Source organism: Hemiscyllium ocellatum, chromosome 35, assembly GCF_020745735.1.
Source record: "Hemiscyllium ocellatum isolate sHemOce1 chromosome 35, sHemOce1.pat.X.cur, whole genome shotgun sequence".
Taxonomy (NCBI): domain Eukaryota; kingdom Metazoa; phylum Chordata; class Chondrichthyes; order Orectolobiformes; family Hemiscylliidae; genus Hemiscyllium; species Hemiscyllium ocellatum.
The window spans coordinates 15,245,574-15,266,230 of NC_083435.1; the positions used below are offsets into that span (position 1 = coordinate 15,245,574).

The following is a 20,657-nucleotide window of genomic DNA, read 5'->3' on the forward strand; positions in this document are numbered from 1 at the left end:
ATGATTAGGGTTAGATTTGAGGTGGGGTCAGTTTTTGTTTTGGGGTTGGCTGTTAGGGTTAAGTTTAAGGTTGGGGTTGGGTGTTAGGGTTAGAGTTATTGTTGGGGTTTGGGTCAGGTTTAGGGTTAGGGTTAGGGTTGGAGCTGGGTTTAGGGTTGTGTTTGGGATTGGGATTAGGGTTAAGGTCAGAGTGATGGTTAGGGTTGGATTTGAGATGGGTTCATTTTTGGGTTGGGATTGGGGGTTAGGTGTTAGGATTAGGGTTAGGTTTAGGGTTGGGATTTGGGTTAGGGTTACGGTTAGAATTTGGGTTGGGGCTAGGGTTAGGGTTAAGGTTAGGACTAGGGTGATGGTTAGGGTTAGATTTGAGGTGGGGTTAGTTTTTTGGTTGGGATTGGGGGTTTGGGTTAGGATTACGGTTAGGGTTGACGTTTGGGTTAGGGTTAGGGTTGGGATTTGGGGTTAGTGTTATGGTTAGGGTTAGGAATGGGTTAGGGTTAGCTTTGGGTTTTTTGATTAGTGTTAGGGTTAGGTTTAAGTTTAGTGTTGGGGTTAGAGTTAGGGTTAGAGTTAGGACTTGACTTAGGGTTAGGGTGAGGGATGGCGTTTAGGTTAGAGCTGGTGTTAGGGTTAGCTTTGGGTTTTGGGGTTCGTGTTAGGGTTTGGTTTAAATTTAGTGTTGGGGTTAGGGTTAGGGTTGGGTTAGTGTTTGGGTTGGGTGTTGGGTTTGGGTTGGGTTTAAGATTAGGGTTGGGTTTAGGGTTCGGGGTTCGGGTTAGCATTCGGGTTGGGTTTAGGGTTCGGGTTGGGTTTAGTGTTTGAGTTTGGGTTGGTTTTGGGGTTAGGGTTCGGGTTGAGTTTAGGGTTTGGTGTTCGAGTTGGGTTTGGTGTTCAGGTTCGAGTTGGGTTTGGGGTTAGGGTTTGGGTTGGGTTTGGGGTTTGGGTTTCAGATTGGGTTTGGGTTTTGGGTTGGGTTTGGGTTTCGGGGTTCGGGTTGGGTTTGGGATTAGGGTTTGGGGTTCGGGATTCAGGGTTCGTGTTGGGTTTGGGGTTCAGATTGGGTTTGGGGTTAGGGTTTGCATTGGGTTTAGGGTTCGGGTTGGGTTTGGGTTTAGGGTTCGGGTTGGGTTTGGGGTTAGGGTTCAGATTAGGTTTGGGGTTAGAGTTTCGGATTGGGTTTGAGGTTAGGGTTTCGGATTGGGTTTGGGGTTAGGGTTTCAGATTGGGTTTGGGGTTAGGGTTCAGGTTGGGTTTGGGGTTAGGGTTCGGTTTGGGTTTGGGGTTCGGATTGGGATTGGGGTTCGAATTGGGTTTGGGGTTAGGGTTCAGATTGGGTTTGGGGTTAGGGTTCAGATTGGGTTTGGGGTTTGGGTTTCAGATTGGGTTTGGGGTTAGGGTTCAGATTAGGTTTGGGGTTTGGGTTTCAGATTGGGTTTGGGGTTAGGGTTCAGATTGGGTTTGGAGTTAGGGTTCAGATTGGGTTGGGTTTTGGTTTCAGATTGGGTTTGGGGTTAGGGTTTGCATTGGGTTTAGGGTTCGGGTTGGGTTTGGGTTTAGGGTTCGGGTTGGGTTTGGGGTTAGGGTTCAGATTAGGTTTGGGGTTAGAGTTTCGGATTGGGTTTGAGGTTAGGGTTTCGGATTGGGTTTGGGGTTAGGGTTTCAGATTGGGTTTGGGGTTAGGGTTCAGGTTGGGTTTGGGGTTAGGGTTCGGTTTGGGTTTGGGGTTCGGATTGGGATTGGGGTTCGGATTGGATTTGGGGTTTGGATTGGGTTTGGGGTTAGCATTCGGATTGGGTTTGGGGTTAGGGTTCGGGTTGGGTTTGGGGTTAGGGTTTGGGTTGGGTTTGGGGTTTGGGTTTCAGATTGGGTTTGGGTTTTGGGTTGGGTTTGGGTTTCGGGGTTTGGGTTGGGTTTGGGATTAGGGTTTGGGGTTCGGGATTCAGGGTTCGTGTTGGGTTTGGGGTTCAGATTGGGTTTGGGGTTAGGGTTTGCATTGGGTTTAGGGTTCGGGTTGGGTTTGGGTTTAGGGTTCGGGTTGGGTTTGGGGTTAGGGTTCAGATTAGGTTTGGGGTTAGAGTTTCGGATTGGGTTTGAGGTTAGGGTTTCGGATTGGGTTTGGGGTTAGGGTTTCAGATTGGGTTTGGGGTTAGGGTTCAGGTTGGGTTTGGGGTTAGGGTTCGGTTTGGGTTTGGGGTTCGGATTGGGATTGGGGTTCGGATTGGATTTGGGGTTTGGATTGGGTTTGGGGTTAGCATTCGGATTGGGTTTGGGGTTAGGGTTCGGGTTGGGTTTGGGGTTAGGGTTTGGGTTGGGTTTGGGGTTTGGGTTTCAGATTGGGTTTGGGTTTTGGGTTGGGTTTGGGTTTCGGGGTTCGGGTTGGGTTTGGGATTAGGGTTTGGGGTTCGGGATTCAGGGTTCGTGTTGGGTTTGGGGTTCAGATTGGGTTTGGGTTAGGGTTCAGATTGGGTTTGGTGTTAGGGTTCGAATTCGGTTTGGTATTTTGGTTTTAGATTGGGTTTGGGTTAGGGTTCGGGATGGGTTTGGTGTTTGGGTTGGGTTTGGGATTCGGGGTTCAGGTTGGGTTTGGGGTTCGGATAGAGTTTGGGGTTAGGGTTCAGATTGAGTTTAGCATTAGAGTTCGGGTTGGGTTTGGGGTTTGGGTTTCAGATTGGGTTTTAGGTTAGGGTTCAGGTTGGGTTTGAGGTTCAGGGTTCGAGTTGGGTTTGGGGTTAGGGTTCTGGTTGGGTATGGGGTTTGGGCTTTGGGGTTCGGGTTCAGTTTGGGTTTCGGGATTCGGGGTTCGGGGTTCAGGTTGGGTTTGTGATTCGGGGTTCGGGGTTCAGGTTTGGTTTGGGGTTCAGGGTTCGGGTTGGGTTTGGTGTTTGGGTTGAGTTTGTGCTTCAGGTTGGTTTTGGGGTTCAGGTTGGGTTTAGGATTTGGGATTTGGGTTGGGGTTAGGGTTTGGGTTGGGTTTAGGGTTTGGGTTTAGGGTTCGTGCTGGGTTTAGGGTTAGAGTTGGGTTAAGGGTTCGGGTTGGGTTTAGGGGTTGGGTTGACTTTAGGATTGGGTGTAGGGTTCAGTTTGGGTTTAGGATTGGGTTTAGGGTTTGGGTTGGGTTTCGAGTTCGGGTTTCAGGTTGGTTTAGGATTTGGGTTTCTGGTTAGGTTTAGGTTTAGGTTTCAGGTTAGGTTTAGGGTTCGGGTTTCAGGTTGGGTTTAGGGTTCAGGTTGGGTTTAGGGTTTGGGTTGGGTTTCGAGTTCGGGTTTCAGGTTGGTTTAGGGTTCGGGTTGGGTTTAGGTTTCGGGTTCGGGTTCCGGGTTGGGTTTAGGGTTCGGGTTGGGTTTAGGGTTCGGGTTCGGGTTTCGGGTTGGGTTTAGGGTTTGCATTCGGGTTAGGGTTTGGCTTTGGGGATTTGTGGTTTGAGATCTTTTCGTGTTTGCCTGTCAGCCTTTCTAACCTGTGATTCCTGACCTCTCATTCCCCTCCCCTTCCTTCCTCCCATTCAAAAATCTTCCCATTAATCCAAATGGATGCACTCCCTCCTTTCCCCAATGGCCAATCCTTCCAAAGGGCCAACTGAACCCTTTCAGGGAATCCTGACTCCACTTGGGTCTCTTGAGTAGGTGGGGGGCAAGAGTCCAGGACCAGGGTGGGGGAGTGGGGGGGTCTGATAAGTCCCCGGGGCCTGATGGTCTACATCCCAAGATACTGAAGGAGATGGCTCTAGTAATCGTGGATACCTTGGTGATTATTTTCCAGAGTTCGATAGATTCGGGATCAGTTCCTGCGGGTTGGAGGGAGGCTAATGTTGTACCACTTCTTAAGAAAGGAGTGAGAGAGAAAACAGAGAATTATAGACCAGTTAGTCTGACGTCAGTGGTGGGAAAAATGCTGGAGTCAATTATAAATGAAGAAATTATGACACATCTGGATAGTAGTAACAGGATAGGTCAGAGTCAGCATGGATTTATGAAGGGGAAATCATGCCTGACTAATCATCTGGAATTTTTTGAGGATGTAACTCTGAAGATGGACAAGGGAGATCCAGTAGATGTAGTGTACCTGGACTTTCAGAAAGCCTTTGATAAAGTCCCAAAAGTCCTATAAGAAGTTAGTGAGCAAAATTAGGGCGCATGGTATTGGGGGCAAAGTACTAACTTGGATTGAAAGTTGGTTGGCTGATAGGAAACAAAGGGTAGTGATAAACGGCTCCATTTCGGAATGGCAGGCAGTGACCAGTGGGGTACCGCAGGGATCCGTGCTGGGACCGCAGCTTTTTATAATATATGTTAATGATATAGAAGATGGTATCAGCAATAACATTAGCAAATTTGCTGATGATACAAAGCTGGGTGGCAGGGTGAAATGTGAGGAGGATGTTAGGAGATTACAGGGTGACCTGGACAAGTTAGGTGAGTGGTCAGATGCATGGCAGATGCAGTTTAATGTGGATCTTTGATGGCAAAAACAGGAAGGCAGATTACTACCTAAATGTAATCAATTTAGGTAAAGGGACAGTACAGAGAGATCTGGGTGTTCTTGTACACCAGTCAATGAAGGTAAGCATGCAGGTACAGCAGGTAGTGAAGAAGGCTAATAGCATGCTGGCCTTCATAACAAGACAAATTGAGTATAGAAGCAAAGAGGTGCTTCTGCAGCTGTACAGGGCCCTGGTCTGGTGAGACCACACCTGGAGTATTGTGTGCAGTTCTGGTCTCCAAATTTGAGGAAAGACATTCTGGCTATTGAGGGAGTGCAGCGTAGGTTCACGAGGTCAATTCCTGGAATGGAGGGATTACCTTATGCTGAAAGACTGAAGCGACTGGGCTTGTATACCCTTGAGTTTAGAAGACTGAGAGGGGATCTGATTGAGACATATAAGATTATGAAAGGATTGGACACACTGGAGGCAGGAAGCATGTTCCACTGATGGGTGAGTGCCGAACCAGAGGACACAGCTTAAAAATACGGGGTAGACCATTTAGGACAGAGATGAGGAGAAACTTCTTCACCCAGAGAGTGGTGGCTGTGTGGAATGGTCTGCCCCAGAGGGCAGTGGAGGCCCAGTCTCTGGATTAATTTAAGAGTTGGATAGAGCTCTCAAGGATAGTGGAATCAAGGGTTATGGAGATAAGGCAGGAACAGGATACTGATTAAGGATGATCAGCCATGATCATATTGAATGGTGGTGCAGGCTCGAAGGGCAGAATGGCCAACTCCTGCACCTATTGTCTATTGGCATCATCTCAGAGTAAGGGCTCACCACCATTCGGACAGAGATGGGGAGGAGTTCCTTCCCTCAGAAGGGAGTGAATCCGGGGAATTCTGTACTGCAGATGGCCCAGAATCATTAAGGGTTATGGGGAAAAGGCAGGTAGTTGGGGTTGGGGGGTTATCAGGTCCTCCATAGTCTTACTGCATGGTGGAGCAGGCTGGATGGGCTGAATGGCCTCCTCCTGTTCCTTTGTCTTGTGGGGTCTGAGCAAACAGGCACTTCCCCTCACAGCAGCTGCCTGTTTACCCCCCACCACTGCACCCCACTCCCCCCCCCCCCCCCACCTTCGGTCTTTGTTGCTGCCTGTACCTGGTGGGTTAAGATGATGTTGTACAGTTCATCGTCTGGCCCCTTTGTTCCCGTCGACATCTGCACTTGATACATTGCTTTATATACTGGAGCCTCCTCTCCTTCTGCTGGGATCTCCTGCCGCTCTGCTGGAGCCTCCTCTCTTTCTGCTGGGATCGCCTGCCGCTCTGCTGGAGCCTCCTCTCCTTCTGCTGGGATCGCCTGCCGCTCTGCTGGAGCCTCCTCTCCTTCTGCTGGGATCTCCTCTCGCTCTGTTGGAGACTCCTCTCCCTCTGCTGGGATATCCTGCTGCTCTGCTGGAGCCTCCTCTCCCTCTGCTGGGATCGCCTGCCGCTCTGCTGGAGCCTCCTCTCCCTCTGCTGGGATCTCCTGCCGCTCTGCTGGTTCCTGCCCTCCCTCTGCTGGGATCTCCTCTCGCTCTGTTGGAGACTCCTCTCCCTCTGCTGGGATCTCCTGCCGCTCTGCTGGCTCCTGCCCTCCCTCTGCTGGGATCTCCTCTCGCTCTGCTGGAGCCTCCTCTCTCTCTGCTGGAGCTGCTGGCGGAGACGCTGCGCTCTGTGTCTGAGCCAGCATGCTTCCTAAGGGAGCCAGGTATTCGACAGGACCCATAGGGAACGGTGCGCTGAGTGCCACTGTCGGAGATTCCTCAAAATCTGCGCGCTGGTCATTGAGCCGCCGGCTCTGGGAGCAGGCAATGAGGTCAAAAAATTCCTCGGTTTGGAGGGAGGACATGGAGGCAAAGAAAGCTACACAGAGGGGGAGCAGAAATTGGAAATCAGCACACCTCTCAGTTCAACATCACCTCTCCAGCTTCCTTGAGATGTCTGTTTGTGCACACTCACACACATCCACTCACACTTATGTGCGTGCACTCACACTCACAAGCACACACACACGCACGTTGATGCACACATGCGCTGACACACACACACTCACACAAACATGCACTCCCTCTACACTATCCCCATCAAACACTCCCAGGACAGGGACAGCACGGGGTTAGATACAGAGTAAAGCTCCCTCTACACTATCCCCATCAAACACTCCCAGGACAGGGACAGCACGGGGTTAGATACAGAGTAAAGCTCCCTCTACACTGTCCCCCATCAAACACTCCCAGGACAGGGACAGCACGGGGTTAGATACAGAGTAAAGCTCCCTCTACACTGTCCCCATCAAACACTCCCAGACAGGGACAGCACGGGGTTAGACACAGAGTAAAGCTCCCTCTGCACTGTCCCCACCAAAAACTCCCAGGACTGGGACAGCATGGGGTTAAATACAGAGTAAAGCTCCCTCTACACTGTCCCCCATCAAACACTCCCAGGATAGGGACAGCACGGGTTTAGATACAGAGTAAAGCTCCCTGTACACTGTCCCCCATCAAACACTCACGGGACAGGGACAGCATGGGGTTAGATACAGAGTAAAGCTCCCTGTACACTGTCCCCATCAAACACTCCCAGGACAGGGACAGCATGGGGTTAGACACAGAGTAAACCTCCCTCTCCACTGTCCCCCATCAAACACTCCCAGGACAGGGACAGCACGTGGTTAGATACAGAGTAAAGCTCCCTCTACACTGTCCCCATCAAACACTCCCAGGACAGGGACAGCACGGGGTTAGATACAGAGTAAAGCTCCCTCTGCACTGTCCCCTATCAAACACTCCCAGGACAGGGACAGCACGGGGTTAGATACAGAGTAAAGCTCCCTCTGCACTGTCCCCCATCAAACACTCCCAGGATAGGGACAGCACGGGTTTAGATACAGAGTAAAGCTCCCTGTACACTGTCCCCCATCAAACACTCCCAGGATAGCGACAGCACAGTGTTAGATGGAGAGTAAAGCTCCCTGTGCAGTTTGAAGTGTCCCACAGTGAGCAGGTTCCCTCCCAGGTGCTGTCCCACTGCCGTCCTGGAGGGAGAGGGACAGGAAGGAGTGAATGCATCGAGACAGTGTCAGACTGGGAATAATACTCGATGTGGGGCTCACAGTGACCTACAGAACTGCCGAGAGAGTTTCCCAACATCCTTACGGTTCTCTCTGTCCAATGGCGATGAGGGTAAGGAGCGATAGGGCCTGCGGTCTCTGCTCCTCCTGAAGGAGCACCTCTGGTCATTCAGACGTCTGCTCTGGACCTCCCAGACCAGGTCAAAAAACACCTCCCGCTCACTGAAATCCGGGGTCAGCCTTTTCACCTGCAGTGGGAGAGACAGGCAGGGGGAGACAGGCAGGGAGAGACAGGCAGGGGGAGACAGGCAGGGGGAGACAGGCAGGGGGAGACAGGCAGGGAGAGACAGGCGGGGAGAGACAGGCAGGGGGAGACAGGCAGGGGGAGACAGGCAGGGGGAGACAGGCAGGGAGAGACAGGCAGGGAGAGACAGGCGGGGAGACAGGCAGGGGGAGACAGGCAGGGGGAGACAGGCAGGGGGAGACAGGCAGGGGGAGACAGGCAGGGGGAGACAGGCGGGGGAGACAGGCAGGGTGAGACAGGCAGGGTGAGACAGGCAGGGAGAGACAGGCAGGGAGAGACAGGCAGGGAGAGACAGGCGGGGGAGACAGGCAGGGGGAGACAGGCAGGGAGAGACAGGCAGGGGGAGACAGGCAGGGAGAGACAGGCGGGGGAGACAGGCGGGGGAGACAGGCAGGGCGAGACAGGCAGGGAGAGACAGGCGGGGGAGACAGGCAGGGCGAGACAGGCGGGGGAGACAGGCAGGGAGAGACAGGCGGGGAGAGACAGGCGGGGAGAGACAGGCGGGGGAGACAGGCAGGGGAGACAGGCAGGGGGAGACAGGCAGGGAGAGACAGGCAGGGAGAGACAGGCGGGGGAGACAGGCAGGGCGAGACAGGCAGGGAGAGACAGGCAGGGAGAGACAGGCAGGGAGAGACAGGCCGGGGGAGACAGGCGGGGGAGACAGGCAGGGCGAGACAGGCAGGGCGAGACAGGCAGGGCGAGACAGGCAGGGAGAGACAGGCAGGGAGAGACAGGCAGGGAGAGACAGGCAGGGAGAGACAGGCGGGGAGACAGGCAGGGCGAGACAGGCGGGGGAGACAGGCAGGGCGAGACAGGCAGGGAGAGACAGGCAGGGAGAGACAGGCGGGGGAGACAGGCAGGGGGAGACAGGCAGGGGGAGACAGGCAGGGGGAGACAGGCAGGGAGAGACAGGCAGGGAGAGACAGGCAGGGGAGACAGGCAGGGCGAGACAGGCAGGGCGAGACAGGCAGGGGAGACAGGCAGGGGGAGACAGGCAGGGCGAGACAGGCAGGGCGAGACAGGCAGGGCGAGACAGGCAGGGAGAGACAGGCGGGGGAGACAGGCGGGGAGAGACAGGCGGGGGAGACAGGCAGGGGAGACAGGCGGGGGAGACAGGCAGGGAACGAAGGTGGGAGAGAGAGAGAGAGAGAGTGAGGGAGAGAGTGAGGGAGAGAGTGAGGGAGAGACAGGGAAAGTGAGAGGGAGAGAGAGGAAGGGAGAGAGGGAGAGATTGTGGGAGAGAGTGAGAGAGGAGTGAGGGAGAGAGTGAGGGAGAGAGTGAGGGAGAGAGAGAGAAAGTGAGAGGGAGAGAGTGGGAGAGAGAGAGGGAGAGAGTGTGGGAGAGAGTGAGGGAGAGAGGTGAAATGATAGAGGGAGCGAGAGAGAGAGAGTGAGAGAGAGGGAGTGAGAGGGAAAGAGAGAGAGAGAGAGGGAGGGAGAAAGGGAGGGAGAAAGGGGGAGTGATAGAGTGAGTGAGAGAGGGAGAAAGAGGAAGAGAGAGGGAGTGATGGAGAGAGAGAGGGAGAGAGAGAGACAGAGGGAGAGAAACGGAGAGAGAGGGAGAGGGAGGGAGAGGGAGGTAGAGAGAGGGAGAGAGAGAGGTGGAGAAAGGGGGAGAGAGGGGGAGAGAGAGAGGGAGAGAGGGGGAGAGAGGGGGAGAGAGTGGGGAGAGAGGGGGAGAGAGAGAGGGAGAGAGGGGGAGAGAGGGAGAGAGAGGGAGAGAGGGGGAGAGAGGGGGAGAGAGGGGGAGAGAGGGGAGAGAGTGGGGAGAGGAAAGAAAGTGAGAGATACAAAAAGCGAGTGAGAAAAAATGTGTGTGTGAGAGAGAGAGAGAGAAAGTAAGAGATATAGAGGGAGAGAGTGAGAGAGAGAGCGAGAGAGACAGGAGTGAGAGATAGAGAGAGAGAGAGAGAGAAAGGAGTGAGAGAGAGAGAAAGTGAGAGATGAGAGGGAGAGAGTGAGTGAGGGAGAGAGAGAGAGAGAGGAGTGAGAGATAGAGAGGGAGGAGAGAGAGAAAGGAGTGAGAGAGAGAGAAAGTGAGAGATGAGAGGGAGAGAGTGAGTGAGGGAGAGAGAGAGAGAGAGGAGTGAGAGTGAGAGAGAGAGATAGTGAGAGATAGAGAGGGAGGAGAGAGAGAGAGAGGAGTGAGAGAGAGAGAGAGAAGGTGGGAGAGAGAGAGAGAGAAAGTGAGAGATAGAGAGGGGGAGAGTGAGGGAGAGAGAGAGAGAGAGACAGGAGTGAGTGAGAGAGATAGAGAGGGAGGAGAGAGAGAGAGGAGTGAGAGAGAGAGAGAGAAGGTGGGAGAGAGAGAGAGAGAAAGTGAGAGATAGAGAGGGAGAGCGTGAGGGAGAGAGAGAGAGAGTGGAGTAAAGGAAGGGTGGCGGGCAAATGAGAGGAGAGGATGAGGGAATCAGAGTCAGGGAGAGAAGGGAAGAGAGTGAGAGAAAGCGAAGGGGGAGAATGAGAGAGGGATGAAAGAGAGAGATGGGGAGGAGAAGGAGAGAAAGGAGGAGAATAGGGAAGGGAGAGAGAGCAAGAGAAAAATAGAGTGAATGGGGGAGAGAGAGAGAGAGAGTGAAGGAGATAGTGAAAGAGATGGAGTGAGAGACAGAGTGAGAGGGAAGGGTTAGGAGAGAAAGAGAGAGAAAACAAAACAAACAGAGAAAGAGAAAGGTACAGAAATAAAGAAAAGGACAGAGTCAGAGAGAGAGAGAGAGAGAGAGCAAGAAAGAGAAAGAGATAAGGAGAGGGAGAGAGAATGACATTGTCCAGTAATAGAGTATTTCAGCACCAGAAGAGCTCCTTCAGCCCATCTAGTGGATGCTGGTCATTCAGGCAGCTGCCCCCCTCTCGTCCCATTTCCCAGCACTTGGCCCATACTCCCAGACGCTTCAAGTTTAGATTAGATTGGATTCCTTACAGTGTGGAAACAGGCCCTTCAGCCCAACAGGTGCACACTGACCCGCCGAAGAGCAACCCACCCAGTCCTTACTTCCTCTGACTAATGCACCTAACACCATGGGCAATTTAGCACGGCCAATCCACCCTGCCCTGCACATCTTTGGACTGTGGGAGGAAACCCACACAGACACGGGGAGAATGTGCAAACCCCACACAGACAGTCACCCTAGGCTGGGATTGAACCCGGGACCCTGGCGCTGTGAGGCAGCGGTGCTAACCACTGAGCCATCGTGCTGGTTCAAAAGTGAGCTGGCATTTCCAGAATATTCCTCTACGGAGAACGAGAGGGATGTGATGGTGTGTCTGAGTGGCCACTCGCTCTGTCCTCGGCTGGGAGGGGGTCAGGGGGTTAGCTGCGGGGGGGAACATGGTGGAGAGGGGACGGTGGGTGGTTGGGGAGATGGAGGGTAAGAGGGGGGGGAGGGTAGACTACGGTAATGTTCACAATCCCACGGCCCCATATCTCTGACCCGGCCTGGCGTCACACAGGGATACAAGGTGGGGGCAGAACGTTCTCCGAACCCGGGGTTCACTCACCACCCTCCCAGGGCGAACCTCCCACATTCGCCTCCGTTCACTCACGGTCTCACGCCCCTCGTGAGGTCTGGCTCCAACCCCCACTCCCCCCCCTCCCAAGAGCACTCTCCAACACAACATTCCTGGTTCACAGCTGCCCAGGGTCCCACCACGGATGCTGCTGACGTCAGATTTCCTTAACCACCTGTGGGATGTGGGGATCGCAGGCCGGGCCCTGCATTTATCGCCCGTCCCTAGTTGCCCCCACCTTGAGAAGGTGCGGGGGAGGGGGGGTGAGCTGCCTTCTTGAACCGCTGCTGCCCACCTGCTGTGGGTTGACCCTCAGTGCCCCTGAGGGAGGGGGAATTCCAGGATTCAGTCCCAGCCACAGCAAAGGAACGGCTGATGTATTTCCAAGTCGGGACGGTGAGGGGCTTGGAGGGGAACTTCGAGGGGTGGTGGTGTTCCCGCGTATCTACTCCCCCTTATCCTTCCAGATGGAAGTGGCCGTGGGTTTGGAAGTTGCTGCCTGAGGATCTTTGGTGAATTCCTGCAGTGTGTGTCTTGTAGATGGTACACACTGCTGCTACTGAGCGTCGGTGGGGAGGGGAGGGAGGGAGGGGATGCTTGTGGGTCTGGAGCCAATCAAGTGGGGGCTGCTTTCTCCTGGATGGTGTCGAGCTTCTCGAGTGTTGTTGGGGCTGCCCCCCATCCAGGGCAAGTGGGGAGTATTCCATCCCACTCCCCTGAGTCGGGCCTTGGAGATGGTGGACAGGCCTTGGGGGAGTCAGGGGGTGAGTTACTCATTCCCAACCTCTGACCTGCTCTTGGGGCCCCTGTGTTTATGTGGGAAGTCCTGTTAAATTTCTGGTCAAGGATGTTGACAGTGAGGGAGTCGGTGACGGTAACCACCCATTCAGTGTCAAGGGGCAAGTGATTAGATTGTCTCTCGTTGGAGATCGTTCCAGCCTGGAAATTTGTGTAACGTGAATGCTCCTCCGTTCGGCACAGGGAGAGGTGATCGCACCGAGAGATTTAGGATTCTTACGGGGCTTGACAGGGTCAATGCTGAGAGGACGGTTCCCCTCATGGGAGAGTTTAGGATCAGGGGGCATAGTCTCGGGAGAAAGGGGAGCCAATTTCAGACAGAGACGAGGAGGAATTTCTTCTCTCAGAGAGCTGTGGGTCTTTGGGACTCCCTGCTATAGAGAGGGCGGTGGGGGCATATTTAAGTGTATATTTAAGTGTATATTTAAGTGTATATTTAAGGCTGAAATTCTTGGTCAAATAAAGGGTACGGGGGGAAAAGGAAAGTGGACGTGAAGGATGTCAGATCCTATTGAATGACTGGAAGGGCCAAATGGCCTCCTGCTGTTGCTGTTTCTCATGGCCCAGTTAGAATCATTTGAATGGATGTGATTTTTTTAACTCACTTCTCTGACCCTTCGCTGAAAAGTAACAAAGCTGACAGAGATCGGGGTGGGGAGGGGAGGGAAGTGAGGTGGTGGGAGGTTTCTGAACTGGGGTCTGTGACCCACAGCCTTAATACACCCCCCCCCCCCCAGCTCCTGCCTCCCTCACTCCCCCTCAGAACACGCTGAATCCAGCCCTGGTCTTCCTCCCGGTCTGACCCAGTCTGGCCTGGCCCAGAACCCACTGGCCAAACAGGGACACACAGGCCACCTCAGCCCCCACGCCCACCCGAATACCCGGGGAGTGGCTGGGTCTGGGCTAACGCTGAGGGTAGCAAGCGTTCAAATCCCACACAGGACCCACGGGGGTCGGAACTCAATCTCTCGTGTCCCCGCAGAGAGGACACGACTCCTGACACATCCCTAAGTGCCCTGGACCCTCAGCAGCGTACCCAGGAGTGGGGAGGGAGTCACGTCAGAGAGCATTTGCGAATCGAGCCCCTCCCTCGAGGGGACTGGAGTCACGTGTAAGCCAGACCGGGCTGAGGGATTCATTTCCCTCCCCAAGGGGCATTGCTGACACAGAGGGGGGCCGTCACGACAATCGATGATAGATTCATTGTCTATCACCCTTTAGCTAAAACACCACCGTCCTTCTCCCCCTTTCCCTCCCCTCCCTCCCTCTCTCTCACATCTTCCCTCTCTCCCTCCCTCTCTTTCTCTCTCCTTCCCTATCTCCTTCCCTCTCTCCTTCCCTCTCTCCCTCCATCTCTCTCCCTCCCTCTCTCCCTTTCTCCAAGCCTCTTTCCCTCCCTCTCTCCCTCCCTCTCTCCCCCTTCCTCACTCCCTTCCCTCCTCCCTCCCTCCCTCTCTCCTTCCCTCTCTCCCTCCCTTCCTCTCTCTCCCTGTCACCTCCCTCTTTCCCTCCCTCTCTCCCTCCCTCCTTCTCCCCCTTCCTCACTCCTTCCCCTCCTCTCTCCCTCCCTCTCTCCTTCCCTCTCTCCCTCCCTCCCTCCTTCTCCCCCTTCCTCACTCCTTCCCCTCCTCTCTCCCTCCCTCTCTCCTTCCCTCTCTCCCTCCCTCCCTCCTTCTCCCCCTTCCTCACTCCCTCACCTCCTCTCTCCCTCCCTCCCTCTCTCCCTCCCTCTCTCCTTCCCTCTCTCCCTCCCTCCCTCCTTCTCCCCCTTCCTCACTCCCTCACCTCCTCTCTCCCTCCCTCCCTCTCTCCCTCCCTCTCTCCTTCCCTCTCTCCCTCCCTCCCTCCTTCTCCCCCTTCCTCACTCCCTCACCTCCTCTCTCCCTCCCTCCCTCTCTCCTTCCCTCTCTCCCTCCCTCTCTTTCTCTCTCCTTCCCTATCTCCTTCCCTCTCTCCTTCCTCTCTCCCTCCATCTCTCTCCCTCCCTCTCTCCCTTTCTCCCAGCCTCTTTCCCTCCCTCTCTCCCTCCCTCCTTCTCCCCCTTCCTCACTCCCTTCCCTCCTCTCTCCCTCCCTCTCTCCTTCCCTCTCTCCCTCCCTTCCTCTCTCTCCCTGTCACCTCCCTCTTTCCCTCCCTCTCTCCCTCCCTCCTTCTCCCCCTTCCTCACTCCCTCCCCTCCTCTCTCCCTCCCTCTCTCCTTCCCTCTCTCCCTCCCTCCCTCCTTCTCCCCCTTCCTCACTCCCTCACCTCCTCTCTCCCTCCCTCCCTCTCTCCTTCCCTCTCTCCCACCCTCCCTCCGAGGCTGCTGAGTTCCTCCTGTTCATGTTTCCAACACTCACAGGTCTTTGTTGTTCTGTTTAACCCCACCTCCCCGCGCTCAATGCCCCCAACAGCATTGAGTTTGCACTTGGACTAATGCCCTCCCTCCCTCCCCCCTCCCCTGATCATACCCCCTCCCTTCGAGGGGCAGTTAGGGACGCGCCTCAAATGCTGACCCAGGCCTGTAGGTGGTGCCTGAGTGAGAATTACTGTCACAAAATCCAACGCAATCCCCATTCACGGGGACCTGCCTGATCTCAGTCCCTCCATCCAAACCCCGTCACCACCCCTCCCCCTTCCCCCACTCACCATATTGTTCCTGTCCCTGTTATCCGGGTATGACGGGTAGAGGTGTTGGAGGGAAATTGAGCAGGCCGTGTTGCAGACCTCCCGGGTCTGGGACCCCCCGTCCTCCAGACTCCTGTCCGCAGGGTCATCGGGTGGGCTCGGTGGGCTGTCCTGGACGGGGGCGGCAAGGTCAGAGGTCGGCAGGGGGCCCTCCGGGTCACCGTCGTCATGGCAGCCTCCGGCCTGAGGGGGAGGGAGTCGCATTGGTAGTCAGCCCTGCGCTGTTCACAATCCTGGGGCCTTCAGCCCACCCCACACCCCCAAGACGGCTCAATGTCTCCACTCACCCCAACCCCATAAAGCCCCGTATCACACCCGCCTCTCCCGGACTCACCCCTCCTGGTCGTGGGGGAAGGATGAAACCTGCTACAGGCCCGTTCCTCAGAACCTCTTGTAGGCCGCACTACTCTCTACTCAGGGAGGGCTGGGCAATCCCTGGCCTTCTGAGTCTCTCAATCAAGGGCGAGGTGTGAAGGAACCCCACCCCTCACAACCACCCCTGGACTCCTGTGCAGTTAGTCCAACACCCATCCAAAGGCTTTCCCCCTGTCCCCAATGTCCCACTCCTCTCCACGAGATGTACGGGCAGCAGAAAGCCATTCAACACAGTGGCTCTACTCTGCCATTCGGTCAGGAGTAGCGTGTCTCAACATCCACAACTCCACCCTTCTGCCCTCTCCCCACCGATTCCCTCACCGGTTAAACATCTCTCGACCTCAATCTTAAATACGCTTAATGACCTAGATTTCAAAGTGCAGATCGAGGCCGTTCAGTCCATCCAGTATGTGCTGAACCTCCCTCCCGAACCTTCTCCCGCACCCTATCTCAAACTTCCCAATGGCAAACCCTCCAAGCCTGAACATCCCTGAACACTATGGGACAATTTAGCATGGCCAATCCACTCTAACCTACACATCCCTGAACAATATGGGACAATTTAGCACGGCTAATCCACGCTAACCTACACATCCCTGAACACTATGGGACAATTTAGCACGGCCAATCCACCCTAACGTGCACATCCCTGAACACTATGGGACAATTTAGCATGGCCAATCCACCCTAACCTACACATCCCTGAACACTATGGGACAATTTAGAATGGCCAATCCACCCTAACGTGCACATCCCTGAACACTATGGGACAATTTAGCATGGCTAATCCACCCTAACCTACACATCCCTGAACACTATGGGACAATTTAGCATGGCCAATCCACCCTAACCTACACATCCCTGAACACTATGGGACAATTTAGAATGGCCAATCCACCCTAACGTGCACATCCCTGAACACTATGGGACAATTTAGCATGGCTAATCCACCCTAACCTACACATCCCTGAACACTATGGGACAATTTAGAATGGCCAATCCACCCTAACGTGCACATCCCTGAACACTATGGGACAATTTAGCACGGCCACTCCACCCTAACCTACACATCCCTGAACACTATGGGACAATTTAGTACGGCCAATCCACCCTAACCTGCACATCCCTGAAAACTATGGGACAATTTAGCATGGCCACTCCACCCTAACCTACACATCCCTGAACACTATGTGACAATTTAGCATGGCTAATCCATCCTAAACTACACATCCCTGAATACTATGGGACAATTTAGCACGGCCAATCCACCCTAACCTACACATCCCTGAACACTATGGGACAATTTAGCATGGCCAATCAACCCTAACCTACACATCCCTGAACACTATGGGACAATTTAGCATGGCCAATCAACCCTAACCTACACATCCCTGAACACTATGGGGCAATTTAGCATGGCCAATCCACCCTAACCTACACATCCCTGAATACTATGGGACAATTTAGCACGGCCAATCCACACTAACCTACACATCCCTGAACACTATGGGACAATTTAGCATGGCCAATCCACCCTAACCTACACATCCCTGAACACTATGGGGCAATTTAGCATGGCCAATCCACCCTAACCTACACATCCCTGAATACTATGGGACAATTTAGCACGGCCAATCCACCCTAACCTACACATCCCTGAACACTATGGGGCAATTTAGCACGGCCAATCCACCCTAACCTACACATCCCTGAACACTATGGGGCAATTTAGCACGGCCAATCCACCCTACCCATGCCTCTTGTGATATTATACACACCTGCATGAGTCAACCCACTCCCCCCCCCCCCCACCCCACCCCACCCCCGCTCAGTCTCTTACTGTCTAAAGATAAAAGCCCAAGGTGTCCAACATCTCCCGATAACTCACAAACGTATAATTCTGCCCATGAAGTACGGAATCAGACATTACCCCACATTATTTTCCCTCTGCACAGTTATGACCCACTTGCTTATGTCTGCAATGACCCTTTTGCCTATTTTTACATCACCCACAGTATGTCGCTGTAATCTCCTCAGTCAGGTCCCACACTGACCCCTGGAACCAGGGGAGACCCATGGGGTTCAGTCCCTATCACAGCGATGTATGGGCATTGGAGGAGAGGGGGCTGTGTGTGGAAAGGGGAGGGGGAGTGAGGGGAAGAAACATTTCAGAAAAAATTTACAAGGATACTGTCAGGTCTGGAAGGTTTGAGATACAGGGAGAGGCTGAACAGGCTGGGGCTGTTTTCCCTGGAATGTCAGAGGCTGAGGGGTGACCTTATAGAGGTTTACAAAATTATGAGGGGCATGGATAGGGTAAATAGACAAAGTCTTTTCCCTGGTTTCCTGATGAAGGGCTCTGGCCCGAAATGTCGAATTTCCTGTTCCTTGGATGCTGCCTGACCTGCTGTGCTTTAACCAGCAACACATTTTCAGCTCTGATCTCCAGCATCTGCAGACCTCACTTTTTACCCTGGTGTCCAGGAGTCCAGAACTAGAGGGCATAGATTTAGGTGAGAGGGAAGAAATATAAAAGGGACCAAGAGGCAACGTTTTCCCACAGAGGGTGGTACGTGTATGGAATGAGCTGCCAGAGGATGTGGTGGAGGCTGGTACAATTGCAACATTTGAGAGGCATTTGGATGGGTATATGAACAGGAAGGGTTTGGAGGGATATGGGCCGGGTGCTGGCAGGTGGGACTGGATTGAGTTGGGATATCTGGTCGGTATGGACGGGTTGGACCGTAGGGTTTGTTTCCGTGCTGTCCATCTCTAATCGAGGATGTTGGAGAGGAGAGACATGGGGAGTACTCACCAGGCAGGATTCTGTGGGGCACGGGCTCCCTGACGTGCTTGGCACGGCTGGCGTGGAGGTCGGACTGACTCTGTTTGGGTCTCCAGCCCCCAGGCCGATGGAGATGATGTCTGTGCCATCGGCAATGATCTCCGGGCGGATGGAGGGATCCACCTGCTCTTCCCCATCGGCCACTGGTGTGGGATCTTCCAGAACGCTGCCCCCTCGGGAGGCTGGGTCGCTGCACAGGGACAAGTCTGTCCTGATCACCCCATCTGCGTCCATTCTCCTCTCTCTCTCTCTCTCTCTGTCTCTCTGTCTCGCTGTCTCTCTGGACTCCTGGTTCCTCACGCTGGAACACATCAAGACAGGATTAAAGGAGTCAGCAGAGGCTTCTCTCACACTCGTCACAACTGACACAATCCTTGGGAAGGAGAGTCGCTACACAAACGCAGTGACAGTAAGATGCACAGCGAGCGCACATTGGCAGGAACCGGATCGTTCCCAAAATTTGGTTGAGGATGCACACAATCACATTGACCTGTTTTTCTGAAGCACTGGCACAGGCCGAGACATGGGCACCTGAGTGACAGAGAGGGTTGGCTTAATGCAGAGGGTCAGGACTGAGGGAGTGCTGCACTGTCAGAGGGTCAGTACTGAGGGAGTGCCGCACTGTCAGGGGTCAGTACTGAGGGAGTGCCGCACTGTCAGAGGGTCAGTACTGAGGGAGTGCTGCACTGTCAGGGGTCAGTACTGAGGGAGTGCCGCACTGTCAGAGGGTCAGTACTGAGGGAGTGCTGCACTGTCAGAGGGTCAGTACTGAGGGAGTGCCACACTGTCAGAGGGTCAGTGCTGAGGGAGTGCCGCACTGTCAGAGGGTCAGTACTGAGGGAGTGCTGCACTGTCAGAGGGTCAGTGCTGAGGGAGTGCTGCACTGTCAGAGGGTCAGTACTGAGGAAGTGCCGCACTGTCAGAGGGTCAGTACTGAGGGAGTGCCGCACTGTCAAAGGGTCAGTACTGAGGGAGTGCCGCACTGTCAGAGGGTCAGTACTGAGGGAGTGCTGCACTGTCAGAGGGTCAGTACTGAGGGAGTGCTGCACTGTCAAAGGGTCAGTACTGAGGGAGTGCCGCACTGTCAGGGGGTCAGTACTGAGGGAGTGCCGCACTGTCAGGGGTCAGTACTGAGGGAGTGCCGCACTGTCAGAGGGTCAGTACTGAGGGAGTGCTGCACTGTCAGGGGTCAGTACTGAGGGAGTGCCGCACTGTCAGAGGGTCAGTACTGAGGGAGTGCTGCACTGTCAGAGGGTCAGTACTGAGGGAGTGCCACACTGTCAGAGGGTCAGTGCTGAGGGAGTGCCGCACTGTCAGAGGGTCAGTACTGAGGGAGTGCTGCACTGTCAGAGGGTCAGTGCTGAGGGAGTGCTGCACTGTCAGAGGGTCAGTACTGAGGAAGTGCCGCACTGTCAGAGGGTCAGTACTGAGGGAGTGCCGCACTGTCAAAGGGTCAGTACTGAGGGAGTGCCGCACTGTCAGAGGGTCAGTACTGAGGGAGTGCTGCACTGTCAGAGGGTCAGTACTGAGGGAGTGCTGCACTGTCAAAGGGTCAGTACTGAGGGAGTGCCGCACTGTCAGGGGGTCAGTACTGAGGGAGTGTCGCACTGTCAGAGGGTCAGTACTGAGGGAGTGCCGCACTGTCAGAGGGTCAGTACTGAGGGAGTGTCGCACTGTCAGAGGGTCTGTACTGAGGTGGCATAGTGGCTCAGTGGTTAGCACTGATGCCTCACAGCACCAGGGACCTGGGTTCGATTCCAGTCTGTGTGGTAATTGCACAATCTCCCCGTTTCTGTGTGAGTTTCCTCCCACAATCCAAAGATGTGCAGGTCAGTGTGGATTGTTCGTGCTGATTTGCCCCATAGTGTTCAGGGATGTGTGGGTTAGGTGCATTAGTCAGGGGTAAATGTCGAGTCATCTGGTAGTGTAATCGGTCTGTGTGGGTTAGGCTGCGGGGGGGACCGTGAGGAGATGTCGGGCCGAAGGGCCTGTTTCCACACTGTAGTGATAATATCCAATCTCCCACACGTGGCGCCACAATGGCTGGGTTATTCCTGCGGGTTCGGAGTCTCTCGTTCAGGTGTTGGTTTGGCTGGTTGTGTGAGGTACACTTTCGGCACGAATTGTCAGCCAGAGCTGGGTGCTAAGGCCTTGTCACGGCCTAGCGGCAACTCTCCAAATCCACACCACCCGCTGGGGTTTGACTTCAATGCACGGACTTGGAAATATCATCAAATGATTAGTCTCAGAGCAGCCTTTATACTTCCCAGCGCCAATAGGTTTTTGCCCCGAGTGGTCATTCTCAACGGCTTACGCTTGTTTGAAAAGTCTAGGAGATGAGTCAAAGATAGTGCATAGTCTGGGGAAGCTAACTCACACAACAAGGCGTTACAACAGGAAACACCTCACTGTGGTCACCAAAGGGGATCCTTCCTGCACCATACCAACCACTGTCTGCCTGTTCTAGGCCGAGATGTTGCCCATGCATGGAGGATCAACATCGCCTGAGCTATTCAGGCAGAGAGAGAGAGACAAAGGTGTGACTGAACTCAAAGATCGGTCCAGCCCACCTACAGGAAGTCACGGGCAGGGTGTACACCCTGTTGAGAAATCAGGGAAATGGT

General features: G+C 54.4%; 1 protein-coding gene across 2 annotated transcripts in view; it reads right to left on the minus strand.

The window, feature by feature from the left end:
• LOC132832750 (uncharacterized) overlaps positions 1-20,657 on the minus strand; it is a 58,868-nt gene that overhangs the window by 16,692 nt on the left and 21,519 nt on the right. For both annotated transcript variants that reach the window (XM_060850875.1, XM_060850876.1), the window contains exons 3-6: positions 18,004-18,334; positions 14,775-14,996; positions 7,623-7,785; positions 5,585-6,330 (exon numbers count right to left, since the gene is read on the minus strand). In XM_060850875.1, the coding sequence (XP_060706858.1) occupies positions 5,585-6,330; positions 7,623-7,785; positions 14,775-14,996; positions 18,004-18,267 (1,395 nt within the window). In that variant the 5' untranslated portion in view covers positions 18,268-18,334. The remainder of the gene's footprint in view (positions 1-5,584; positions 6,331-7,622; positions 7,786-14,774; positions 14,997-18,003; positions 18,335-20,657) is intronic.